Genomic DNA, 23,789 nt, shown 5'->3' with positions numbered 1-23,789 from the left:
CCCGGCCGGGCGGGGCAGGCGCGGCGTGGCGCAGAGCACGGGACGCCGGTTGTTGCCGCTGCTTCGCCTCCCGCCGGGCCCGTGAAGATGGCGCGCTTCGCCCTGACCATTGTCCGGCAGTAAGTATTGCTGTTTCGCTGTACTGATGGAGTGTGTTTGGGGGTCGGTGAGGGGAACACTGACTGGTCTTCATCCCTTCTCGAGCCCGCTTGCTCAGCCTCGAGGGTCGGCGTCGAGGGACAGTTTCCAAGGCGCTTTCGTGTGGGTTCTCAGATTTCGATCCCTCCTCTTATGCCAGTGACCCCGAGTGGGGAAGGCGGGTCATCAGTCCCGTGCTACTCACGAGCAAAGAGGGGTCTAGGGGAGTGAACGATCGGGTTCCCCGCCACCTCTTTGCGCACCGTTTTTGCTCCCCAGTGGGCTCCAAAGAGTGTGCAGAGTTGCTTGTCCACAGCTCATAATTTTGGTCTTGGGCGCCTTCCGCTGTCCCCTCTCCCCGTTTCGTCTTCACTTCCCGGGGCAGTCAGTCCCACAGGCATATATTTGAGATTTATTTCGTCACCCCACAGGTTACAGTTCTGGGAGAGAAAAAGGGCCTCGATCCTCTTCTCAGCAGACCGCCTCACCCCGACTTAATATTTTTATTATTGTAGCAGATGACATGGAGCTGAATGCTGATATGCCTTTGTGCCTCCTATCGTTTTTCTTCTCAACACGTTTGCCGCGTGGTAATGGGAAGTGAAATTCAGGGTGGTTAAAAGCACAGATTTTTCAAGCAATATAAACCTGGGTTAGAATCCGGACTCCAGCTAGGAGCCATGCGGCCTGGGCCTTAGCTGATCATCTAAAGCTTTACCCCTTCAGTTTCCTGATATACAAACTGGGGGTAATGACAGTGCCTATCTCAGTGGGTTATTGCGAGAACTGAATGGGGAAAAAGGTAAAGTGTGTGTAGCACAACAGAGGGAATATATCTGAGAATTAATTAACTTCTGTTTCTTTAAGGACAGCTGCAATGAAAATGCAGTTGGTTCTCAAATATGTACGCATAGTTTATCAATCAGCATTTTGAGTAGATATTGTGTGCCAGTGGACTGGGTTGTGCAGATAAGATACCATTTCAGCATTCACGGAGCTCACCCTTGTGAATACTAATAGGATTTAATCTTATCTAGTCGACTTTCACTGCTGTCTTTTCTGTCCTATGCTATCTTTATAGGAAGATAATCTTGGAGATCATCTGGAGTTGTCCTTTTAGGATTCACAGGATTTTAACGGCTAAATTAGAAGTCTAGTTCCTCTCTATCTCTTTTCCCCCACCCCTCTCCATTTTATAGAATGCCTTGGGAGCATTCTTGACCTACTTAAAGTCATACAGGTAATAGGTAGCAGAACGGGAACTAAGGATCTGATTGCCCTTTCTTCCATTGTTAGAGTGCTTTCTGGATGCCTGACCCGGTCAGCACAATGTCAGACACATAATTAATACTCAGAAGTTGTAGGGAATCTGGATTAAGGCACCTCTTGAAAATAAAATAATTCCTATTTAAATTGTTGATGGACAATCGTTTTATGAATGTGGGTTTTAGTCCCTTCTTGCTGCTTAAAAGGGGCTTGATTGGGGAGGCCCTCATAGGAATCATTTGAAAAATAAGTCTTAATAAATTATTATGTGCCAGGCACTGTTAAAATCTGACTGATATTTTCAATTTGCGGGTGAGGAAACAGAAGAGAGGCTGTGTAACTTGCTTAAAGTCACATGGCAAGTTGAGGAGGTAGGATTGGAACCAAAGCAATTTACTATTGTCTTCTGCCTCCTATTTTATTGTGTTAAAACCTAATATTTGCAGATTATGTGATAACCAGCCATTTTAGAGGCTACTTTTAGTCTTCTAATATAATTGTGCAGAGTGATAAGAATAGTTTATTTTATTCTGTTTTATACTCGTATGTAGGAAAATGGAGTGAAAGTGTTCAAATAATCCATAGGGCTGTGGTTAGCTGCTTTTCTGCCTGGACCATCTGTCTTCTCACCTTCAGAGTTCTCAAAGCTAACAACTGGTGATTCTTTCGGGAAAAGAAACGATTTCAAATTTCATTGATAATCACCATAGTTAAATATAATGACTTTTTGAAAAGTTGGACACTTTTATTGAAGTGTATCTCTTCAGATAATGCAAGAAAACTTTAAAGCAATCTCTTTAAGTTTAGCCAAATCCTTTATGAATCTTGTGCTGTTACTGTATGTGTGTTTATTTTTGTTCATCATACTTTGAAGAGGAAGTACCAGAATGCCTGATTTCAAACCTTAGACTGTCATTATTATTAAACGGTAACTTCTCATGATCTTAACAGCACAGCATTGATGAAAACTCCAATATATGTAGGTTGGTGTTACCATCACCTACACAATCCAAGGCCCTGGTTCCTTGAAATTTAATTTGTAGGTCTTCACTATCAGTCACCTGTGAAACCAACCATTTCACTTCCATTTCACTTCCAACTCTTAAAACTGAAGCTTTTTCACAAAATAAATCCAATGTACTTTTAATGACTCAAAAATGATGAATTAGTAAAGTTGATAGCAAAACTTATTTTTCTTATTCTTCCTCTATCAAGAGTTACTTAGTTTTGGTTGAATTCTAATCATTGTTCTGGACATTGATAAAGCAAGCAAAATTGTATTAGATCATCTGAAATTTAATACTTTATAAAAGACACCTGTAATTCTTATGTTACTGTGATACTTGTTTTCTGGGTATGGAGTTGATTAACTGGGGACAGGCTTTGCAACTAGAACTAATCTATATGTAAACAAAATATTATCAGTTGGGGATCAAATTTTTTTTTCTCTCAAACCATTTAGTGAAAGTATCTGTGAAATAATGATTAATTGGTATAAAGGAATTAGGAATAAGCTGTATTCATGACTATGAGATGAAGCTTTATATTTCCATGTATACTAAAGCATATCTGTTTTGAAAATCTGCCCCAAATGTATACTAATTTCCCATGATTTGTCTTTCTTTTGTGGCATACTGAGTATTGTCTGTTGATGTGAATTCCATAAAAAGGATATAATAGGAAAATAAAGCTTTCTATATTTCTAAAGAAATGCTGTGGAATGTAAATCCAGACTAACGAAATATCTTTTAAGTGAAGAATAGTGTGAATACCTACAACATGTGCATATTTCTAGAACCTATAAATGGCTGGTCGTGAGACTCAAGTTCTTGGCACAAGTGTTTGGATTCCTGCAGAGTCGAATATTCTGTTTGGAAATGGGTCACAACTGCAGATTTTGAAAATGAGTACAATTGTTCCTGACTCCTTAAAAATATATTTCTCTGACCTTTCAGCTCCCTCCACCTTCTCTGCTGCTGTCACAAGCCAAACTTTGGTTGAGGAAAATAGTAAAACTATTTTAGCCATCTACATTCCTTTTCCACTCCCCAAAACTAACTTTAGGACATTTGCTTCAGGATTTACATGAACCTCTCAGTAAAGTGGACAAAAGCTGTAAAACTAAATATTTATGTATGTTTTTGGGAAAACTTCTATATTTGGATTCCTACTCTGTAATATTTATAAAGTGATTTGAAGGCAAAAATGCCTGATAGAAGCTAAAAGTGAATGCCAGTGTTTGTTAATAATACTAGTATCACAGCGATTTTTCTCTTTTTGCGGAAAATCTTTATTTATTTATTTGCTGAAAATCTTTAGGTGGTGAGGCAGCACCTTTACAAAACTATCAGATTACTGGGATTTCATTTTTGATAGACCCACATTTTGACAGTATACTCTTTTATTTTAATCTGAATCTTTCATCAAGTAAGCTTTTGGGATTAAATAAAATCCTGAGCTAATCTTTTCAGCAAGTGTACAAAAAGTAATCATCTGCTGAATTTGCATATTTTGTAAAGACCTGAACCTCTTGGTGGATCTTGTGTGATTTTTTGGGTGGCTAATTATTAAATTTCTTCTTACCCTTGATTTTAAAATGTATAAGGTGAGAGTGCTTCTTTGGCTTTTGTGAGATATTCCCAGTAATAAAGTTACTGGATGAAAGGATAAACAGATTTGTTATTTCAGGTAGATATTTCCAGATTACCCTCTGTATTAGTTTCTGTTGCTTATAATAGAATGCCTGAAACTGGGTAATTTATAAAGAAACAATTTATTTCTTACAGTTTTCGAGGCTGGGAAGTTCAAGGTCCAGGGAACACATCTGTTAAAGGCTGCCTTCTTGATGGTGACTCTCTATAGGGATGCAGGGTGTCAGATGGTGAGAAAAGGTTGAGCAAGAGAGAGCTAACTTTCTGATTTGCACTCCTAATAACGCCATCAGAACCATGTCCATTACTCCATGAATAGATCAGTCCATTCACAAAGGCACAGTCCTCATAGTCTACTCACCCGCTAAAGGCACCACCCTTCAAATACCATAATTAGATTTCCCACCCTCTTCACACTGTTACAGTGAGGGTGAAGCTTCAGTAAGTTTTAGGGGAACATTCAATCCATAGCACCCTCCACAGGCAGGGTACATTTACCAGAGTTCTCTTATTCCCCTGGATCTTCTCCAGGCACTGGGCATGGTAAGGTAATATGATCTGTGGTTGTGCCTTTAAGGAACTGGAGCCAGTATAGACACACAACTGAAAAGTCAGTCAGCACACAGATAATGACTTACGCCGGTAGTGCCAGGTAAAATGGGAGCACAGAGTTGGAGTATTTGAATGGAGTAGGTAAATGGGGAGTGGTGTCAGGGAGGGAAGAGTGCATAAAAGAGTGCCACTTGTGTTGGGTCTTAAAGGATGAGAACACACTAGCCAAGTCCAGCAATCTGTGTTGTAATAGGTCCACGGGTGATTCTGATGCTCGCTCAAGTTTGAGAGAACCATCGCTGTAGGTAGAGGTTAGCAAAAAACTGGTTTTGTAAACAAGGGGCAAGATTCCAGGTGCAGACATCCAAGTTTGTAATTCCGACTTTAAGGTCTAATGGAGTTTTTTCCTGGATCTGGGTGAATCAATCCCTTGTGGGATTTCTATGATTATGATTATGATTATTATTATTTGGAACTAGTGCTTCATTGAAAAACAAAGGAATGGTTCTCCTCCATAGTAATCAGGGAATATAAATTAAAATAAAAATGAGATGATCTGTTCATGTAGCAGACTGGCACAGATTGAAAACCCTTCATTATTGAGTGTTGGTGAGGACGGTACACCACACTCCAGGGTTGGCGTTGTCTAGTAAATATCTGCATACCCTGTGGTCCAGCAATTCTCGTACTTAGGTATATATCCCTAGGCATGGGTCAGTAAACATTTAATTAAAGCTCAAAAAAGTTTCAACTGAATTCTTTTTGATTCTACTTTTCATGTTTTTTGATGGTTGCTTTTATTGTAGGTCTGCCCTGTCATCCAGTCTTGCCCATGTACCTTCCCCCGCCCTCTTCCTTCGGCAGCCTCAGTTGCTGCAGTTACTGTATGGCAATGTTTCCAGTTTACCTTTCGGATTGCTTCAAGATCATTTCGGTTTGTTTTGGCTTTTTAATTCCTGAAAGTATGCTACCCAAACCTCAGTTCAACATGCACTTAGTCTGCAAGATAGTTTCTGGTACTGCAGAACGTAACTGCTTAAGGAGGTGCCGGAAGGAGGAGAAGGCAGGGGATTCTGAAGGCTTGTGCTCGTCTCTGCCTTGTGTTCGGATTCCCTTTCACTTGCTCAGTCAGTCCACCAGTAAGAGGGCTAACTTTCACGTTTTGGTCCACTACCTGTGAAAGTAGTTTTGATCAATAATTATTTTAACAAGATTATTTAACAAAAATAGTGTATACATATAAATTTTGTATAGGATTTCCCACCCGTAATTCACTTAAGATTGATTCTTGATCTATACATTTTAATTTGGGGCAGTTTGAAATTCTTAGCTCATCATTAAACAATTGCAAATATTGGTTTAGACTGAATTGCATTTTTACAGATTAGACTATGAAGTATGTTACAAGATTTATATGTTATCTTAATGGATATTATCACTGATTTTTTCTCCTCAAAAATAACATAATTTGGTAATAAAATTTCCCCCCCCTTTCTATTTTAGTGGAGAAACAAGATTTAACAAGGAGAAAATAATTCAAGGTTGGTATAATCTGTTATTTCAGCTCTCTCCTTTAGTGTTAGTTGATAGGTGAGTTAATCAGATTTGGTGGTGTAGAGTGGACTGGGGTCAGCGCTGTGTTGTGAATTGGGATTATAGAATTAAAGGATCATAGCCACAGAAATATGACCAGAGTAGCTGGTAACCTAGAGGAGTTAATCTCTTAATTAAACTGGATGTAAAGAACAGTTCTCCACGTTGTTCCTTATGTGAAGCTTCAGAGTTGCCCAGTCAGCTATTAGAGAGTTATGTTAGGTCTAGGTGTATTAAAATGTAAATGTCTGGATTTAAAATGATATCATATTTGGAAACATGAAGTTTACTGACTGGTGTTAATGGTATTTTTCTGCTAGGATAGTTATTTTAATTTTAGTAGTAACAAAGAAGAGGTTTAAAACAAGAACATGTGTTTGTTACTTTACTCTGAAGAGGTTTTTCTTCCCTCATTCTGTTAGTTTGGACTCTGATCTTTTAATTGTGCTGTGATCCAGCTAGTCTGGCTGTTTGAGAATATCTTGGGTGGGCTGGCCTGTGGCTCACTCAGGAGAGTGCAGTGCTGATAACACCAAGGCCACGGGTTCGGATCCTATATAGGGATGGCCGGTGTGCTCACTGGCTGAGTGTGGTGCTGACAACACCAAGCCAAGGGTTGAGATCCCCTTACCGGTCATCTTTTAAAAATATATATATATACCTTGAGTGAACTTTCAGCCAGACCTGCTATTCCTGTGCTGTGATTATAAAAGCATTTAGTTTTAATTTTTTGGTAAGGAACTTCTGGGTTTGCAGAAACTGATTTTCAAACCCAGTGTGTCTGACTCTTTTCTGGAGACTAAACTGGTCTGATGGTTCAAAGAACCTTTGTTTTCAAATGACATGTGCCCCACCCAGATTATCCTGTGGATTTAAGTCCCTGACTACCCTGTCCTTTGCACTTCTCAGTTGTCTTATTTCATTAGAAGCTGACAGGGGAACATGGAATGTGAACAAAAGTTTTTGTGTTCCTGCTGGTTTTTTGGTTTGTTTTGTGTTTTTTCCCCCCTGAGTTTGTACGTTGAATGGTTAGTTCTTTAAGTTATAGCTTTTAAAAAAAACATTCAAGGATTATATATTTCTAAGTGCCATTTTTTGTTGGCATACGTACAGTTTTCATATGTTGTGATTTCATAAGCATTCAGCACCAAATAGTTTAAATTTCCATTATCATTTTTTCATTGGCCCATGAGTTATTTAAAATTCTTTATAAAATTTCCAGATGACTGGACTTTTTGTTTTAGTTCTTTATCTTTTGTGATTAACTTTTAATTGCTTTGTGTTCTGACTTTATGGTTTATTTGATAATCCTTCTTTGAAACTGGTTAACATGGTTAGTTTTTATACTTCTTCCATTGTATGTTTGAAGATATCTATATTTTCTAATTGTTGGAATTGGATTTACATATCAAATAATTAATCTTCTTGATTTTGTTTTTCAAATCGTCTATACTAATTTTGTAAATTTACTAATTTGCCTGCATGGCCTTAATACCAATTTCTGAGTGAGGTATGTTGGATTTACTACTGTGATGGCTAGTTTATCCTTTAATACTTGAAATTCTATGAGTTTTCTGTTTATATGATTTGCTTTTATATAGATAGAGGATATTTTGTTAGGCACATAAAAATTTTAAATTGTTACATCTTCTGAGGGAATTGGATCTTTGATTATTTATAGACTTCGCACAATCCTTGCTAAGACCTCTTTCATAAAGTCCTTCTTTTCTGGTAGTAATATAGTACCCTGGCTATTTGGGGGTTGGAATCTGCCTAGTGTATATTTTTCCATACTATTTCTTTCAACCTTTCTGTGTGCTTATGTTCTAAGTGTTATCTCAGTAGTCTGTAACTTCTTTTTAAGCAAGTACAGTCTGTCTTTTAACCGGCAGTAGTAGTTTGTTTATCTTTATTCTGGTTAGTGCTGTATTGGGACTTTTTTCCTTTGTTGTTGTTTTCCCCATTCTTTTTCTAGTCTTCTTTTTCTTCTTACTTGCTTTTACTTCTTAAGTGCTTGTTTTTCTTTTTTTCCTTGTTCAATCCCCTCTTACCTTTTCTAGTGGCTCTGACTGAAATGATATACCATTTCTATTCTTTTAATGATTGCCTTTATATTTTTACCATTCATACCTGTCTTTGTCAGTTTGGGCTGCTGTAACAAATTACCATAGACTGGGTGGCTTAAACAGTACACGTTTATTTCTGACAGTTCTGTTAAGTCTAAGATGATGATGCCAGCAGATTGGTGTCTGGTGAGGGCCCGCTTCCTGGTGTGCAGACAGCTGTCTTCTGGTTGGATCCTTACATGGCAGAGAGCAAGAGCTGTATCTCTTCTTATATGGGCATTAATCTCATTCATGAAGGCTCTACCCTATGATCTAATCACCTCCCAAAGTCCCTACCTCCTAGTACCATCACACTGAGGGTTAGGATTTCAACATATGAATATTGGGGGGATACAAACATTCACTCAGTACCTAATGAAGTATAATATTAATATCCCTTCTTCTGAAAAATACAAAGAACTTTGTTACTGTTGTCTAGTATCTTACTCCTGTTCTTTTTTTAACCACTTGACATAGACATTATTATCTGCATTTGTTATTTAGAAAGTGTTTGTTCAGATTTACATTTATATTTATGAGATTCTCTGCTCATCATTTCTTATCTCAGATCTTCATTCCTGAAGTATATTCTTTGAAAAGGCCTCTAGCATATGTAGATATGCTGATGGTAAAGATAGTTTCATTCAGTACACAATTCTAGACCGACAGTTCTCTCAGTGCTTGGAAGGTGTTATTCTGCTGTTTTTTGGCTTCACTGTACCTGTTAGGAATTCTCTGCCTGCTGGGCGCTGTAGCTGCACCTGTAGTCCCAGCTACTGGGGAGACTGAGAGTGGAGGATCGCTTGAGCGCAGGAGTTCTGGGCTGTAGTGCACTACGCCTTTCAGGGTTTCTGTACTAAGTTTAGCATCAATACTGTGACCTCCAGAGCAGGAGACCACCAGGTTGCCTAAGGAGGGGTGAACCTGCCCAGGACAGAAACAGAGCAGGTCAAAACTCCGGTACTGATCAGTAGTGGGATTGCGCCCTCGTGAACAGCCACTGCACTCTAGCCTGGGCAACATAGCAAGACCCTGTCTCTTTAAAAAAAAAAAAAGTGTCTGTCTGTCAAATGGTAGATAATCTGTCTTTGTTACTGCTTTTAAAATCTTCTCTTTGATTTTGGTATTTATTCCTCAGTTTCCCTTAGTATATCTAGGAGGGATTTTTAAATTTTTAAAAATTAGTCCTGCTTAAGGTACATTGTGTTTTCTTTATCTGTAGATTTATGTCTTCCCTCATTTCTGGAAAATTCTCAGCCATTATCTCTTCATCTTTCTGGCCTCCATTTTCTCTTTTCTCCTTCTGGAGTTCCAATTATAGTTGCATTTTATGGACTGAGTGTGGAGTGTGTGTGTCTTCCTAAAGTTCATATGTTGAAATACTAACCCACAATGTGATGGTATTAGGAGGTGAGGTCTTTGGGTGGTGATCAGGTAATGAAGGTGCAGGCCTCGTGAATAGCACTTATAAAAGGAATCCCAGAGAGTGCTCTTGCCCTTTTTCTGCTGTGTGAGACTACAAGGAGAAGTCAGCAGTCTGCAGCCTTGAAGAAGGCCCTTACCAGAACCCAACCACGATGGCACCCCGACCTCTAACTTCCAGCCTCCAGAACTCTTAGAAATAAATGTTCTTTGTCAGCCACCCAGCCTGTGGGACTTTGTTATAGTAGCCCAAACTAAAACAATGCATGTTAGGGATTCTCATTCTTTCCTTCATATCTCTAATGTATCTGAGATATGTTCCGTCTCCCTGTATGTGCTACGTTCTGGATGATATCTTTGGCCCTGTCTTTGAGTTCATTAAGCCTCCCTTCAACTAAATCTTTATCCATGGAGGGATTTTCCCCCTCCACAGTTCTAGGCTGGCTGGTTAGTTCAGTTGGTTAGAGCACAGCCTTATAACACTAAGGTCATGGGTTCAGATCCCCGTACAAAGAAAAACATTATTAGAAGATCTATTTGGTTTTTTTAGAAAGCTGTCTGGTTTTTGATGCTTCCTGTTAATCACTTATTTTTGTTATTCCGTCTTTATGTTTTATTCATAGTTATTGTATAGTCTGTATTTGCTGATTTCAATGTCTGAAGTCTTAATGGTTCTAAATCTGTTATTTGTTGTTTCTCCTGACTTTCATTCTTGATGGATTATTTTCTCATGTGGTTAATCTCTGACTGAACTATTATTTGTCCTAGATTAGTGGAACACTTGTTAGCCTTTATTGAGGATTACTTTCTCTGAAGAGGATCTGCATTTGATTTTACCACTGGCCTGAGACTACATTGACCTCCTTACAAGATCCCTAGCTTCCAAGAATATTGTTTAGTTCTGCCACCTTGTTGTCCCTGTAACAAGCCTCCTACACCATTCCCGCCACTTGTTTTGATATCACGGTGACTCCATTTTTTTTTTTTTTTTTTAAAGATGACTGGCAAGGGGATCTTAACCCTTGACTTGGTGTTGTCAGCACCACGCTCACCCAGTGAGCGAACCAGCCATCCCTATATGGGATCCGAACCTGTGGCCTTGGTATTGTCAGCACCACACTCTCCCAAGTGAGCCACGGGCCGGCCCTCCATTTTTCTCGTCATTATTCACATTTCAGCTCAGAGATTTTTGATTGCTTTGCTGTGCCCCTTGGAGGTTTTCCTTATATCCTGTGAGCCCAGTAGCAATGCAGCACACACACCATTTGGTTCCTTTGTGGTAGGAAGGCCCTTCAGAGTTTCTAATCAGCCTTTCCTCTGGAAATAGGGGTTCCAAAGCATTTTTTAAATAAAAACGAAAAGAAAAAGGGAGGGACGGGGAGGGATGAAAGAAGAAAAGTAATACCATTACAGTAGTGAGCATTTGGACAATGGAGTTAGAGAGGGAAAATGTTTTAGGTGATGATCCTGACCCAGCACCTGTGAGGTCAGAGCTTACAATTATAAAACATAACAATGACGAGATGAGTAAACACAAAAGGAAGAAAAGCTAAGACAGTTGTATTCTCATCATCACCTAATTCTCATTAGGTAACATTCTTTTGGAAAGCATTTGAGTACCCGGGCCTTTATAAAATTATAGCTTAATTTTACTTGCTGTTAGCTCTGAAAAGTTATGTGGAAAGGTACTCAAGGGAATCTTTCATTAAAATATAGATGAACACAGTTTAGATTCTCATACATGTGATTTAATTTGAATCCCTTATATATATATTTAAATGTTACTGTTCCTCTTAATATTACAGGACAAGGAGTAGATGAACCTCTTTCAGAAACTGGAGTTAAACAAGCAGCAGCTACTGGTGTATTTCTGAATAATGTAAAGTTTACTCATGCCTTCTCCAGTGATCTTATTAGGACACAGCAGGTAAGTTCAGAGTCAAGGTCTAGGCTCATGGGTCAGAAGTCTCAACACTGTGTAAGCTTAAAACAATCATCTGCTAGAGTCTGTAGGGATTTAAATCACACACAGACATCACCCCAACCCCCCTGACAGAACTTTTTCTTTTCATTTTATTTGTACTTTTTTTTTTTGAATTTTTAAAATTAGAGTAGCTTAGGAAAAAATGTGTAATAAGAATACAAAGACAATGATGTCATGAGAAAGAGCCAACAGAAACAACAGACAGGTGAATTTAATTAACCCACAAAGACATCAGATATTAAAGTAGTCAGATACAGTTAAAACTGCTATTTTACTACAAAGAAATAAAAGACATGTTAAAAATATTTGTAGGGAACAGATTACCATGAAAATGACCACAGATATTTAAACAGAACCAAATCAACTTCTAAAAACGCAGTGGAAGAAGACTTTTGTGACCAACCGTAAGGGAAAAATAGGGTTGGAATTTCACGTCCCCCAATAAACAACTAGGAAACAATAAAAAATGTGAAACAACTGTTTTCAGACTTTGGACTTTGGGCAGTGCAGTCCTGTGTTGCCTGAATGAAGTGGGACAAGCAAGGGGAGCCCAGGGATGAGGCAGTTTCCAGGATCTGGTAGGAGAAGCCATACAGAAGTCAGTGGTCTCTGAGTTGAGGAGACGAAGCTTCAAATTTGGAGAGGTTAACATTACTGAAACTTGTGGGGCAGAGTACGGGAAGAGAGAACTGGACAGAGGAAGAACTCCAGAAATAGTGTAGGGATCCCCTTAAGTCTTTGGTAGACTGTTAATCTGCACACACATAGGGCGAAACTGCAAGAGGCAAAACACAAGTTCAGGGGAGAGAACAGTTACTGGGAATCCATAAGTGGAACAATTCCTAGAGCTCACACGGGGTAGGGAATCATGTGAGTTCCCACCAGCCAAAGTGGAGAGATTATGCTGAATACATAGGGTATATAGTAGAGATTCCAGAAGGGTCACACTTCTTTTTTCTTTTGGCAGCTGGCTGGTACAGGGATTGAATCCTGGACCTTGATGTTATCAGCACCATACTCTAACCAACTGAGCTGACTGACCAGCCCTCCCACACCTTAATAGTGAGGCTGAACTAGCCTTAGAGGAAAATAATGCTGGAAATAGAAGTTGCAAAAAAAAAATTTTTTTTAAATAATCAAATTGATCTAGAGATGAAAAATACAATATTCTGAACTGAAAATTCACAAGATGGGATTAACAGATTAGATGCTATAGAAGAGGAAGTCAGTGAACGTGAAGGCAGCAATAGAACATTCCAAAATTAACTATGGAAAGAAAAAGGCTAAAATAGCAAAAACAAACAGAGTCTCAGTGAAATATGAGACAGTATGAAGCAATCTAATATACATGTAGATTCCCAAAAGGAAAATGGGGAAGTGGCTGTGGGGAGTGTCTATGGAGATTAAAAAGAATATTTTGAAGAAATGATGGCTGAAAATTTCCAAATCTATACCCAGTGAAAATACTTCAAAAAGATTAAGGTGAAATAAAGAATTTTTTCTTAAGTAAAAGGGAAGGACCAAAAGTCGACCCACAGTTATATAGTCAATTGTTACTTTGTTTGTATTTTTGGGCAATTGAGTTTTGACAAAGGTGCTAAGGTAATTCATTGCAGAAAGGGTAGTCTTTTCAAGAAATGAAGAAGAAACAATAGAATAGCCATGTGGGCAAATGTTAACTTTGGTTCTTACCTCACATCGTACAAAAAAGAAACTTGAAATTGATTATAGAACAAATCTGGAAGCAAAATCTATAACATATCTATGAGAAAACACTGTTTCGAGAAAAATCTTTGGTTGGCTACAGATTTCTTAGGGCAAAAGATGAACCATGAAAGAAAAATTTGATAAATTGGATTTTATTCAAATTAAAAATTCTGTTCTTTGAAGGACACCTTAAAGAAAATGAAAAGACAAGCCACAGATTGGGAGAAAATTATAAATAAGTGTATCATATGTATGAAATATAAGTCGTGTGTCTGTGTACCTGACAAAGTGTGTGTACATTTGTGTATAAATTCTTCTAACTCAGTAATTAGACAAACGCTCCATGTTAAAATGGGAAAAAGATTTGAATTTAACCAGGTACTTTACAAAAGCGGGTGCAGGGAAGGCCAATAGACAGATGAAAGGATGCTCAGCATCACTGATCAGCACAGAAATGCAAATTAAAGCCATAGTGAGTTAAAATTAAAGATATAAAAGGATGTGGAGCAGCTAGAAGTCACACAGTGTTGATGAGAATGCAAAGTGAACCAACTCCTTTGGAAAATAGTTTGACAGTTTAATATACACTTACTGTATCATCCCGCAGTTTCAGTCCCAGAAATGTATGCAAGAGAAATAAGAACATATGTCCACACAAAGACTTGTACACAGCTGTTTACTTGCAGCTTTATTTGTAACAGACAAAGAGTAGAAACAACACATGTGTTCATCAGTAGGTGGATGGGTAACTGAACTATGATGTATTCATACAGTGTAACAACTCAGCACTAGAGACTGAATTGCTGATACATGCATCGACATAGAAGAGTCTCAAAAACATTATGCTAAGTAAAAGAAGCCAGACACGAGTACATACTGTATGACTGTATGATTCCATTTGTATGAAACTCTAGAAAAGACTAATCTGCAGTTTTAAGTGGATCAGTGGTTGCCTGGGGCCAGGGACAAGAGGGATTTATTGGCATGGGCACAAAGGAATGTTTTGGAGTGATGGAATTTTTCTATATCTTGATTTTGGTGGTACTTAAATGGATGTATACATTTACCAAAACTCAGTGAACTGTGTATTTAAGATAGGTACATTTTATTTTTGTAAATTATATCAGTAAAGTTGATTTAAGAATGTGGAAAAAATTAAAAAGCAAAAACCTCAGTGGGTATACTAAATTATAGATTACACATAGCTGAAGTGATTGTTAACTTATAGATAAATATAAGATAGTAACCTAGATATAGCATTGTGTGACATTTAAAATCCGAGAGTTTAAAAAGACATGAAGAGCATGATAAGAAATTCTAATGTCTTTCAAAAGGAGATAACAGAGAACGAGGAAGAGGCAATATTCAAAGAGGTCGTAGTTGATAGTGTTACAGAATTGCTGAAAGACCCAAATTCTCAGATCAGGAAGCGTAACAAATCCCAATCAGGATAAAGAAAGAAAAGAAATCCACATCTACATCCATCATAGCAAAATTGTAAGATTACAAAGAATAAGGTGGAAAAACATCCACTAAAGACCAATATTTGTCAGTATCAATAATGATTTCTTTAATGTGCTGAGAGATAATAAGGATTAACCTAGAGTTTTATACTCAGCAAAATTTTCTAGAGTACAGGTGAAATGAAGACATTTCAGACAAACAGGCTCTAAAGTAATTTTTAAAGAGAAGGAAAATAATTCCAAAAGGAAGACCTGAATTTCAGAAAAGAATGGTGAGCAAAGAAGTTGGTAAGGGTACAGGTAAATGTAAAGAAATATTAACACTATATAAAACAGTAATAATGATAATGTCTAATTTGTAGGGGAAAAGGGTTAAAAAACTAGGCACCTGCAGTTTTGTAAATACAGTGTCTCATCAATCAAAAATAACCAGACATACAATGAGAGGAGACATGAGCAAAACTGAGCAAAAATTAGACAGCAGAAGTAGCCACAGAGTTTTCTGATAACTGCAGTTATCAGACATAGGCTTTAAAATAACCATTTTATGCGTAGGTGAAAGACTACATCAAGAATTTCAGCAGAGAACTGTAAACAAACTATAAACAAGAATCAAATGCAAATTCTAAAACTGAAAGTATAATTAAAATTAAGTCTTATTGAATGGGTTTAATAGCAATTTAGACCCACTTGAATGGAGAATTAAGGAACTAGAACAGAGGTTAGCAAACCTTTTCTGTAAAGAATGAGATGATATATATGTTAGATTTTATGGTCTATATGGTCTCTCACAACTGTTCAACTCTGCTCTTGTGTAAAAGAGCAGCCATAGACAATACATAAATGAATGGCGTGGCTGCTCTAATAAAACAACAAAGTAAATAATAAAACAAAGTAAATAAGTACAAAAGCAGGTGATAGTCTGGATTTAGCCTGTGGGGTATAGTTTGCTGACCTCTGAACTGTGAGATAGGTTGGGAGAAAAGATCAAAATCTGGCATGAAGAGACAAAAAGATAAGCAGTATAAGAGAGGGAAAATTCTTGCAAAGGAAAATTGTTTCTAGTTCTTTTTTGTTCACTAAGATGACATGCACTATTTTGACCTTTCAGCCAAAATGGTGATTATTTTTATAAGAAAAGAAACTGTTGTCTTTAATTTTCAGACCATGCATGGGATTTTGGAGAAAAGCAAATTTTGCAAAGATATGACAGTAAATTATGATTCAAGACTTCGAGAAAGGGTAAGCAACTTATTTACATGTTGTTCTTTACCATAAGTTATCAGTAAATCACCTCATTTTATCACGTGGCTAAAAATTAAATGCATTTCTGCTAGGGATTTGGAATCAGCTACATGTCAAGAATATACTACAGGGAAGTCACGGTTACATACTCATATAGTATCTTGTTTAATTTTTGAAATCATAGGAGATAAGCATCTTAAATTATAAAAGAAGACTTAATGTAGTACAAAATAGTTTAAAGTGAAAAAGTTCTTCCCTCCCATCCTACTCCCAATTTTAAGTATGAGTAGATTTTCTTATGCCCATTTTATATAATAGAAATGAATCTTCCTGAAGCTGTGATTTAGCTAAAGCCATATAGCAATTTCAAATCTGGGATTTGAATCCAAGTCTTCTCCTGGAGCAATATTTTTATTCTGCTCTATATTACTAACCTATAAGCTCATTACTGTCCCTGCCAGCTCTGTGATTTCTTTTATACCCAGGTAGAAATGTAACAAAATGGCTAGGGCATTTTTAAAGAATTGCTTTTCATAACTTGCATGTGTTCTCTGTCATAGTTCAGAATATATGTGAAAGCTCCAGCATAAATGCTGCTTGGAAAGGCTCACTCTTTGCCTGAGAACTGGTGCTCAAATATCATTAAGCAAAACTGTTCTCCATGCAGTGGAACACTGAACAGGGCCTGCCATCTCATAACAGCAAAAGTGTCCTCATTGGGCTAGGCCATCTTTTCCCACTCTGCTCTTTTCCTGAGTAGTTTCATCTTCTCCTGTGATTTTTTGTTAATAGCCTGATGATTTCCAAGTACATATTTTTAGCTGAGATCTCTTATCTGAACTGCACACTTGCATATTAAACTCTCTCCTGTTATTTCTTTGTGTGTGCTCCATAGCCACGTCCATACAACTCAGTGGGTCACCTGCCCTTTTCTCTCACCTGCTCCTGCTTTACCCAGTTGCTCACACCATTCATTTTCACCTCTTCTCTGTCTTTCACGATGTCAACCTATCAGTGTCTTGTCATTTCTACCTCCAAATAGTTCCTGAATCTGTTCATTTCTCTGCAAATCCACTGCTGCTGTCCTGTTGCAGTTTAGCGCCATCCTTCACCTCAGTCACCGTACCTGCGAGTCTCTTGTGTTCTGTCTTGGACCCTTTTTTCCAAACCAGTCTCCACAGTGCAGCCAGAGTAATCATTTGAAAATGTGGCTGCTACGCCCCTGTATAAAACAGTTCAGTAGTTCTCTTTTACCTTCAAGAAGTGGTTGCAACTCAACCTGGCTCCCAAGGTGCTGTGTGACCTAATCTGTTGCCTCAGCCTGCCCTCCTGCTTCCCCTGTGCTTAGCGCTCCCACCTCGGTAACTTTAGTGAGCATCTGCGTGGCACTTGCTGTGGGCAGGCACTCGGCCAAGCACCACAGGTTTTCCCATCTTCACAACAACCCGATGTTGTAAAGATTTTCTAATCCCCATTTACATATGCAGAAACCGAGGCACACAGAGGCCAAGTCCATTTCCAAGATCACATAGCTAGCAAGTGGCAGAGCTAGGATTCAAATGGAGGCCACCTGGCCCTAAAGTCTATGCTGTGGACCCCTGATCATAAGCCTCCCATGGATCTTCTCTGAGTTGCCCAAACACCCAGGTCTCTTTCCTTCCTGAACTTCTGAATCTATTCACCACTCTGCCCGGAACATCTCCTCCCCAAACCTGGCCAACTTCTGCTCACCTCTCAGGGTTTGGCCTTCTGTGATCCCCAAGTCCAGGTTAGACATCTCTCCTCCGTGTATCTGTGTCCTTTATTTCCTCCCATCATGGCACTTCTTCACTGGAGTTAGTTGTGATCTCATCGAGGGTGGGGAGCTGTGTGTCACTCCTTGGCTTCGTCACCACTGTGGTCTTGTTGCCTAATGTGTTTTATAGTAGCACGCAGAATATTTCATGAATGAATGTTTCCATTCTTGTAGAAACAAAGCGAGTGATGATTTTTAATGGCCCTGTTTATAATGGAGATTGCCCCAGATATAATTGAGGTTAGAAGAATTTGGACTTTAAGATTGGAAGAGTGGCTGACTTTATAGCAAAATATGTTTATGGTCTTACAAAAATAATACTGGACTTTATCTGATGATGGTGTGAGAATCTTTTGGCATCTTCAGTGCAAACCATTTGTCTCTTTAAATACTTTGTTATGCAAACAATCCATTTTCATTGTAGGGAATTAAAAAGTGAGAATAATTTGGGAAAAAAATACAGTTAAAATTTCTACCAGCCATAGGTAAATATTGTGAACATTTTGGTAGGAGTGTTCCTTTTTTTCATGTTTGTCTGTCTTTATCTATCTAGCTGTTTGGGTACATGTTTTTCTAAATGGTGTCCTACTTTATCTATTGCTTTTAAGCCAGTTTTTCCCATTTATTTTGTAATCACTGTTTTTCAGTAACCACAAATGCACATCAATACGATCTCCTGATTAATGACTGTATTATTCCAGTATATGAGTATGCAGAATTTATGTAACCCTGCTACTACTGATGGACATCTAGGTTGTGACTACATTTTCCACTGATGTAAATAATGTTAAAATAAACATCTCTGTGATTAATTCTATCATTTCTAGAAATGGACACTGCTGAGTGTGCACTTTTTAAAAAGGCTTTTATACGTATTCTTACGTAGCCTTCCGGGAAAGCTGTGCCAATGTGTATTCCCGTGAATGATCGAGGGGCAAGTTCGCTTTTTCACAACAACACTTGATGTTATTAATCTCTTTGACCTATTTAATGGCTTAGTGGTATTTAAATTTCCACATTACTGATTATTAATGAAGTAGATACCCATGTTTCCTGGCCATTTGTATTTTTTTTGTACCTTATAGCCTTTGCTCGGCTTCAGTCTTAATGAATCTAGAAAGCTAATGAGCTTTGAAGTCACACAGATCTAGGTTTGAATTTTAACTCTTCTAATTATTGGCTGTGAAAATGTAGGCTGGTTGCTTAACCCCTCTTGATACTCAGCTTTCTTGCTCATAAATATAGAGATATGTCAAAATTCTTCTTTCATAATGCTGTTATTAGGATCAAGTGAGATAATATGTGTGTGGATGTGAGGCAGCTGACTTGGTGCCTTGCACATATTAGTATGTAGCCCTGGAATCTGTGCCGATCCCTACATTTATCCAATAAGTCCCCGTCATCTACTTAAGTTAGCTTGAGTAAGTTGTTCCATACAACCCACTCAGGCATAGTGTACAAATCAAGACTTCAACTGTGTTTTCTAGGGTTCATGGCCTTCTACTGAGTACATTTCCATTATCAGTTCATAGGAGGTACAATAAAGTGAAGGAAACAAAGCTTATTCCTGGTGTGATTGCTCCAAATTTCCCATAAACACGTACTTAATTGTTGTATTGCAAATTCATTTGAGGCATTTTTATCTATTGGACCATTGCAGAAATATGGGGTTGCAGAAGGCAAGCCTCTAAGTGAGCTAAGGGCAATGGCCAAAGCAGCTGGGGAAGAAATTCCTGTCTTTACACCACCAGGAGGAGAGACATTAGACCAGGTATGTAGCATTGGTACAAGTTGCCGTGTTGGTGAACTTGCCAGTGTCAGGATGGCTGAAATCTGACTCATTTGTAAATTAGATATTTCTGACTTTTAAGCAGTTTGAAAGTTGCTTCGTTCATAAAACAGCTGCATGATGTTTCTCCTTTTTAAGTTATCCTGTGTTTCTCATTCACTGTTAACGTGGTGGTCATTGCCAATAATGGATTTAAGGAAATGTGTTATTAGGTGGTACTTGAAAAAAAGTCTCTGCATGTGAAGCAGTAGTGTGAGCAATGGTAGTAGTAGTCAGTAAAGCAAGAGTGGTGCTGTTCGAGGAGGGTGATGAGTAAGTCACTCAGAGCAAAATAACTTCACGCCTCTGTGCCTCTTCAGCTCTGTTAATGACACCATCCCTGTGCTTGTGTTTCTCTGGAGTGTTCTGCTTTGAAATGTATTATTGGTGATTTTTCCCCCCATTCTTTATTTTCACAATTTTTGCGTAAAGACTTTATATTACTTTAGGAAACATTTATTGTTGTTCCAACTGAACTGAAGTGCCAGCCAGATACATATAGTTTCCTGTTAGCACTATTTTATGGGTTTCTGTTTACTTGTAGATTTCTCTAACTAGACTATGAGTGCTTTAAGTCAGGAAGTAGGAATTGTGTCTTCCTCATCTTTGTCCCCAGTGTGATTTCATAGTTCCAGAAATATTGTGGTAGTCACTCATGTCTGGAACTGCTGATGGAACAAATAGAAGTATAGACTGAGATTCATCTCCTTGTGCAGTTAATGTTAACATATTAGAAAAAACTCCACTCATTTCTGTTTTATGTTTATGTTTTAAGGAAGTCATTAATGTTACTTTATTTCACCTTTTATTTCTTTTCTTGTAGGTGAAAATGCGTGGAAAAGATTTTTTTGAATTTCTTTGTCAACGAATCCTGAAAGAAGTAGGTCTAAAAGAACAGTTTTCTCAAGGAGCTCCAAGCAAATGTCTAGAGACTTCTTTGGCAGAAATATTTCCTTTAGGAAAAAACTGTGGCTCTGAATTTAATTCAGACAGCGGTACTCCAGGATTAGTAGCCAGTGTCTTAGTTGTGAGTCATGGTGCTTACATGAAAAGCCTGTTTGGTTATTTTCTGACTGACCTTAAGTGTTCCTTACCAGCAACTCTGAGCAAATCCGAACTTATGTCAGTTAGTCCCAACACAGGGATTAGTCTCTTTATCATAAACTTCGAGGAAGGAAGCGAAGTTTTACCAAAAATTCAGTGTATTTGTATGAACCTACAGGATCATCTACATGGAGTGACTGAAACTCACTAAGTTTAAATCTATATCGAAATCTAACAATTTCGAGCCTCTGAGGGAGTGCCTTTGGCTTTATTTATTTCTGTCGTCTGCTAATGCTGATTTAGAAACAGTTAAAAAAACAGATTATAAAGCTCCAGTGAAATCATAGCCGCATAAAACGTTAATGGAAAACTGTTTAGAATTATTTTGTCTGAGTAGAGTTGGCGTTTTTCGGAGAAATTTTACTACTTTGCTCAGTTAATCTCTAGGTTGTAAAAGGATGAAGGAACTACATATTGCAAGTTGGGAGATTAATAACCTTGTGATTATGTTTCTTTCCCTTTTTTTAATGTTGATATTTTTCTTTAATTTCTAAAAAATCTAGCCTATTTAATCAGCTCTTGGTAAGATACTATATGTTTTTTACTATCTCATCCAGTGCTTAGAAGAGAGACTAATTCCCATTGCATATTTATAGTGACTGCATTATATTTAAAAGACCCTTTAAATGAAAAATTCTTACTACTATAAGTTGATGTAAAGTAAAATGACACAAATTTTTATTTTACGTAGAAATCAACTGTTGGAATTTTTAATTCCACAGGGCCTGAATGTAGATAGGTGCAGATTAGGATTGCAAGATATCATTTGATTAAAAAACATTAAAGAAGGAATCTCTGAGCAAAGGATAAAAGAACAGCCTTTTCTAAAAAGATACCTTGAAAAAGGCAAGTGAATGGAAGCTAGTAAAGCCAAAAAAAAAAAAAAGTTGACTTAGAGATTTAGAGATTATTAGAACCTAATGAGGCAATATTAGAATCTTAAGGTTGACGAAGAGTCCAACAGAAAAGGAAAAAAAAAAAGTTGTCACATGCCAAGTGGCCAATCCCTCTTGAAATAGAGGTAGGTTCACTTGGTCTCTCCTAAGCAGAAGAGAATGTCCGAGATATGAAATATTTTAAAAACCAGTGAAAATCCAGTCCCAGCATTGGGTTAATCTGAGTGCTCGTGGAGTGTGTGGAATGAGAAAGGACTCAACTAGCAGCATTCAGAAGCAGTCCAGGTCTCTCCCTCATGTAGGGAGAAGTTGCTTTTCCATGTTGGGAAGCAGATGGAAGGAGGCATGACTTAGAAATCAGTGGTGGATTCCTCAAAAGGCTGGATGCTGTTTATCTCCATAATGTGGCCTTTTCCAGATCTATTGGACCCCTGCGCCTGCCCTTTAAAGCCCTGTGTAATGTCCTCAAAAGTCCTGCCACGGGTCTCTGGGACTTTGAAGAAGGTGAAGACCAAGAAAATAACGAGGAAGCCGGTGAAGACGATGACAACATAGGCTCCTAAAGAATATAGGCGAGGGGAAGAGCGGTCCAACCAAGAAGTTGGAGGTCCAGTTGGAACAACCAGCTGCTGCCATTGCAGCTGGGTGGGGTCCCTGGCTGAAGAGTTCAGCCACAATAAACCAGGGAGTGGGGCCTGTTCCAACTTCAAAGAAAGCCACCAAGATCAAGATAGCTGCAATGCAGATATAGCTCATCCCATTATATTTGTTCCTTAATAACAAAGAAACAGTCATGAGGACGGGACAAAAAGCCATCCCTCCAAGCCCTGTCATATGTAGAGTTCTTCCTGCCCTTTCCACCAGAAACAGAGAAACTACAGAGAAGATACAGCCGCACCAATGGTGGCATAGGGCTGTACTTTGTAGGACAGCTGGAATGGTGGTAAAACCCAAAGTACAGCCAGAAGTACAGTTTCAGACCCCAAAATGACTTCCAGACCAAAGATCCGGGCCACCAGAATTCCAATGATGATGCCCAGCTGATTGAGAGTACCAAAGGCACCCCGTAGGGCAGTAGGCGATATCTCTCTGTTGTACATGGGCACAAAACCTGTGCAGAGTCCACAGAAGATGCAGCCCAGGGTCAGCATAGCTAATTCACAGAATCCCATAAGGCTGCCACCTATGATGACCACTAGGTTGACAATAAGTATTGAATTGTGCCTGCCAAAGCGGTTGATGAAGAATTGAACAGAAAAGGAGCGAGTCATACCACTAACAGAGAATAGGCCACGGGCACCGACCAGAGGTCTGTGAGCAGCACCTCAGAGGGGAGAGTCCTTTGACCTCTCTTTCATAGTGTGATTCAGGAAGTTTTTAATGATATTCTCAGGAGCATTGATGACTCTAGTGTTGTAGCCCAATTGGAAAGAGCCTATTGTAGCAGCGGCAATTACAAAGATCAGAGATGGGGTGACCTTCTGTGTACCCATGGCCCTAAACTAATCCTTTTCAAATCTTCAAGAAAGATCTAGGAGTGGGTTTCCAGGAACACATCGTCCAGCCAGCAAAACCTTCAAAATGTCATTCTCGGCAGCAAGTTTCCGCAGCGGTGCTCTGTGGTTCTCACTCACAGCTTGTGGAAAGTGGTGATGAAGTCGTGTCTTCTTTCTGCCAGGTGACACTGGAGAAGAGATTTTAATTAAGTTTTGAAATTAGATTGGTCCTTCAAAAGTCCGTATCTAAATGAAGAATGTATCTGATGTCACCATGTTGATGAATGCTGTGGGTATTAATACTGATGTCGTCAGTTAAGGCTAGATTCAGTGTAGTCAAAATTTACTTTGAACATCATTTAAATCATGTATAAGTTCAGTATGATATTGATCTGTGTGTCCCACCTCACCAGTCTCTCTGTCATTGGTGGAAGAGGGCATGTTTTGAGCATCAGAGGAAGAATACTGTAAATGAAAACTTGAAAATATACCTGAAAACTACAGATAATAAATATCTACATTCTCTCTGACCAGAGTAAGCTTT

General features: G+C 38.4%; 1 protein-coding gene and 1 pseudogene across 1 annotated transcript; one reads left to right on the top strand and one right to left on the bottom strand.

Moving 5' to 3' along the window:
• On the top strand, positions 1–23,775 carry TIGAR (TP53 induced glycolysis regulatory phosphatase). Its single transcript, XM_063107513.1, has 6 exons — positions 1–119; positions 6,111–6,148; positions 11,533–11,654; positions 16,046–16,123; positions 19,582–19,692; positions 20,573–23,775. Exons 1-6 carry the CDS (start codon positions 88–90, stop codon positions 21,002–21,004), a joined length of 813 nt encoding a protein of 270 aa, XP_062963583.1. The 5' UTR covers positions 1–87; the 3' UTR covers positions 21,005–23,775.
• LOC134391168 (solute carrier family 2, facilitated glucose transporter member 3-like) lies at positions 22,100–23,242 on the bottom strand (annotated as a pseudogene).
• Positions 23,776–23,789: the final 14 nt, after the last annotated feature.

Source organism: Cynocephalus volans, chromosome 1 (assembly GCF_027409185.1).
Source record: "Cynocephalus volans isolate mCynVol1 chromosome 1, mCynVol1.pri, whole genome shotgun sequence".
Classification (NCBI taxonomy): domain Eukaryota; kingdom Metazoa; phylum Chordata; class Mammalia; order Dermoptera; family Cynocephalidae; genus Cynocephalus; species Cynocephalus volans.
The sequence above is the reverse complement of the archived record's forward strand: the minus strand, read 5'-3'. Positions and strand labels throughout refer to the sequence as shown.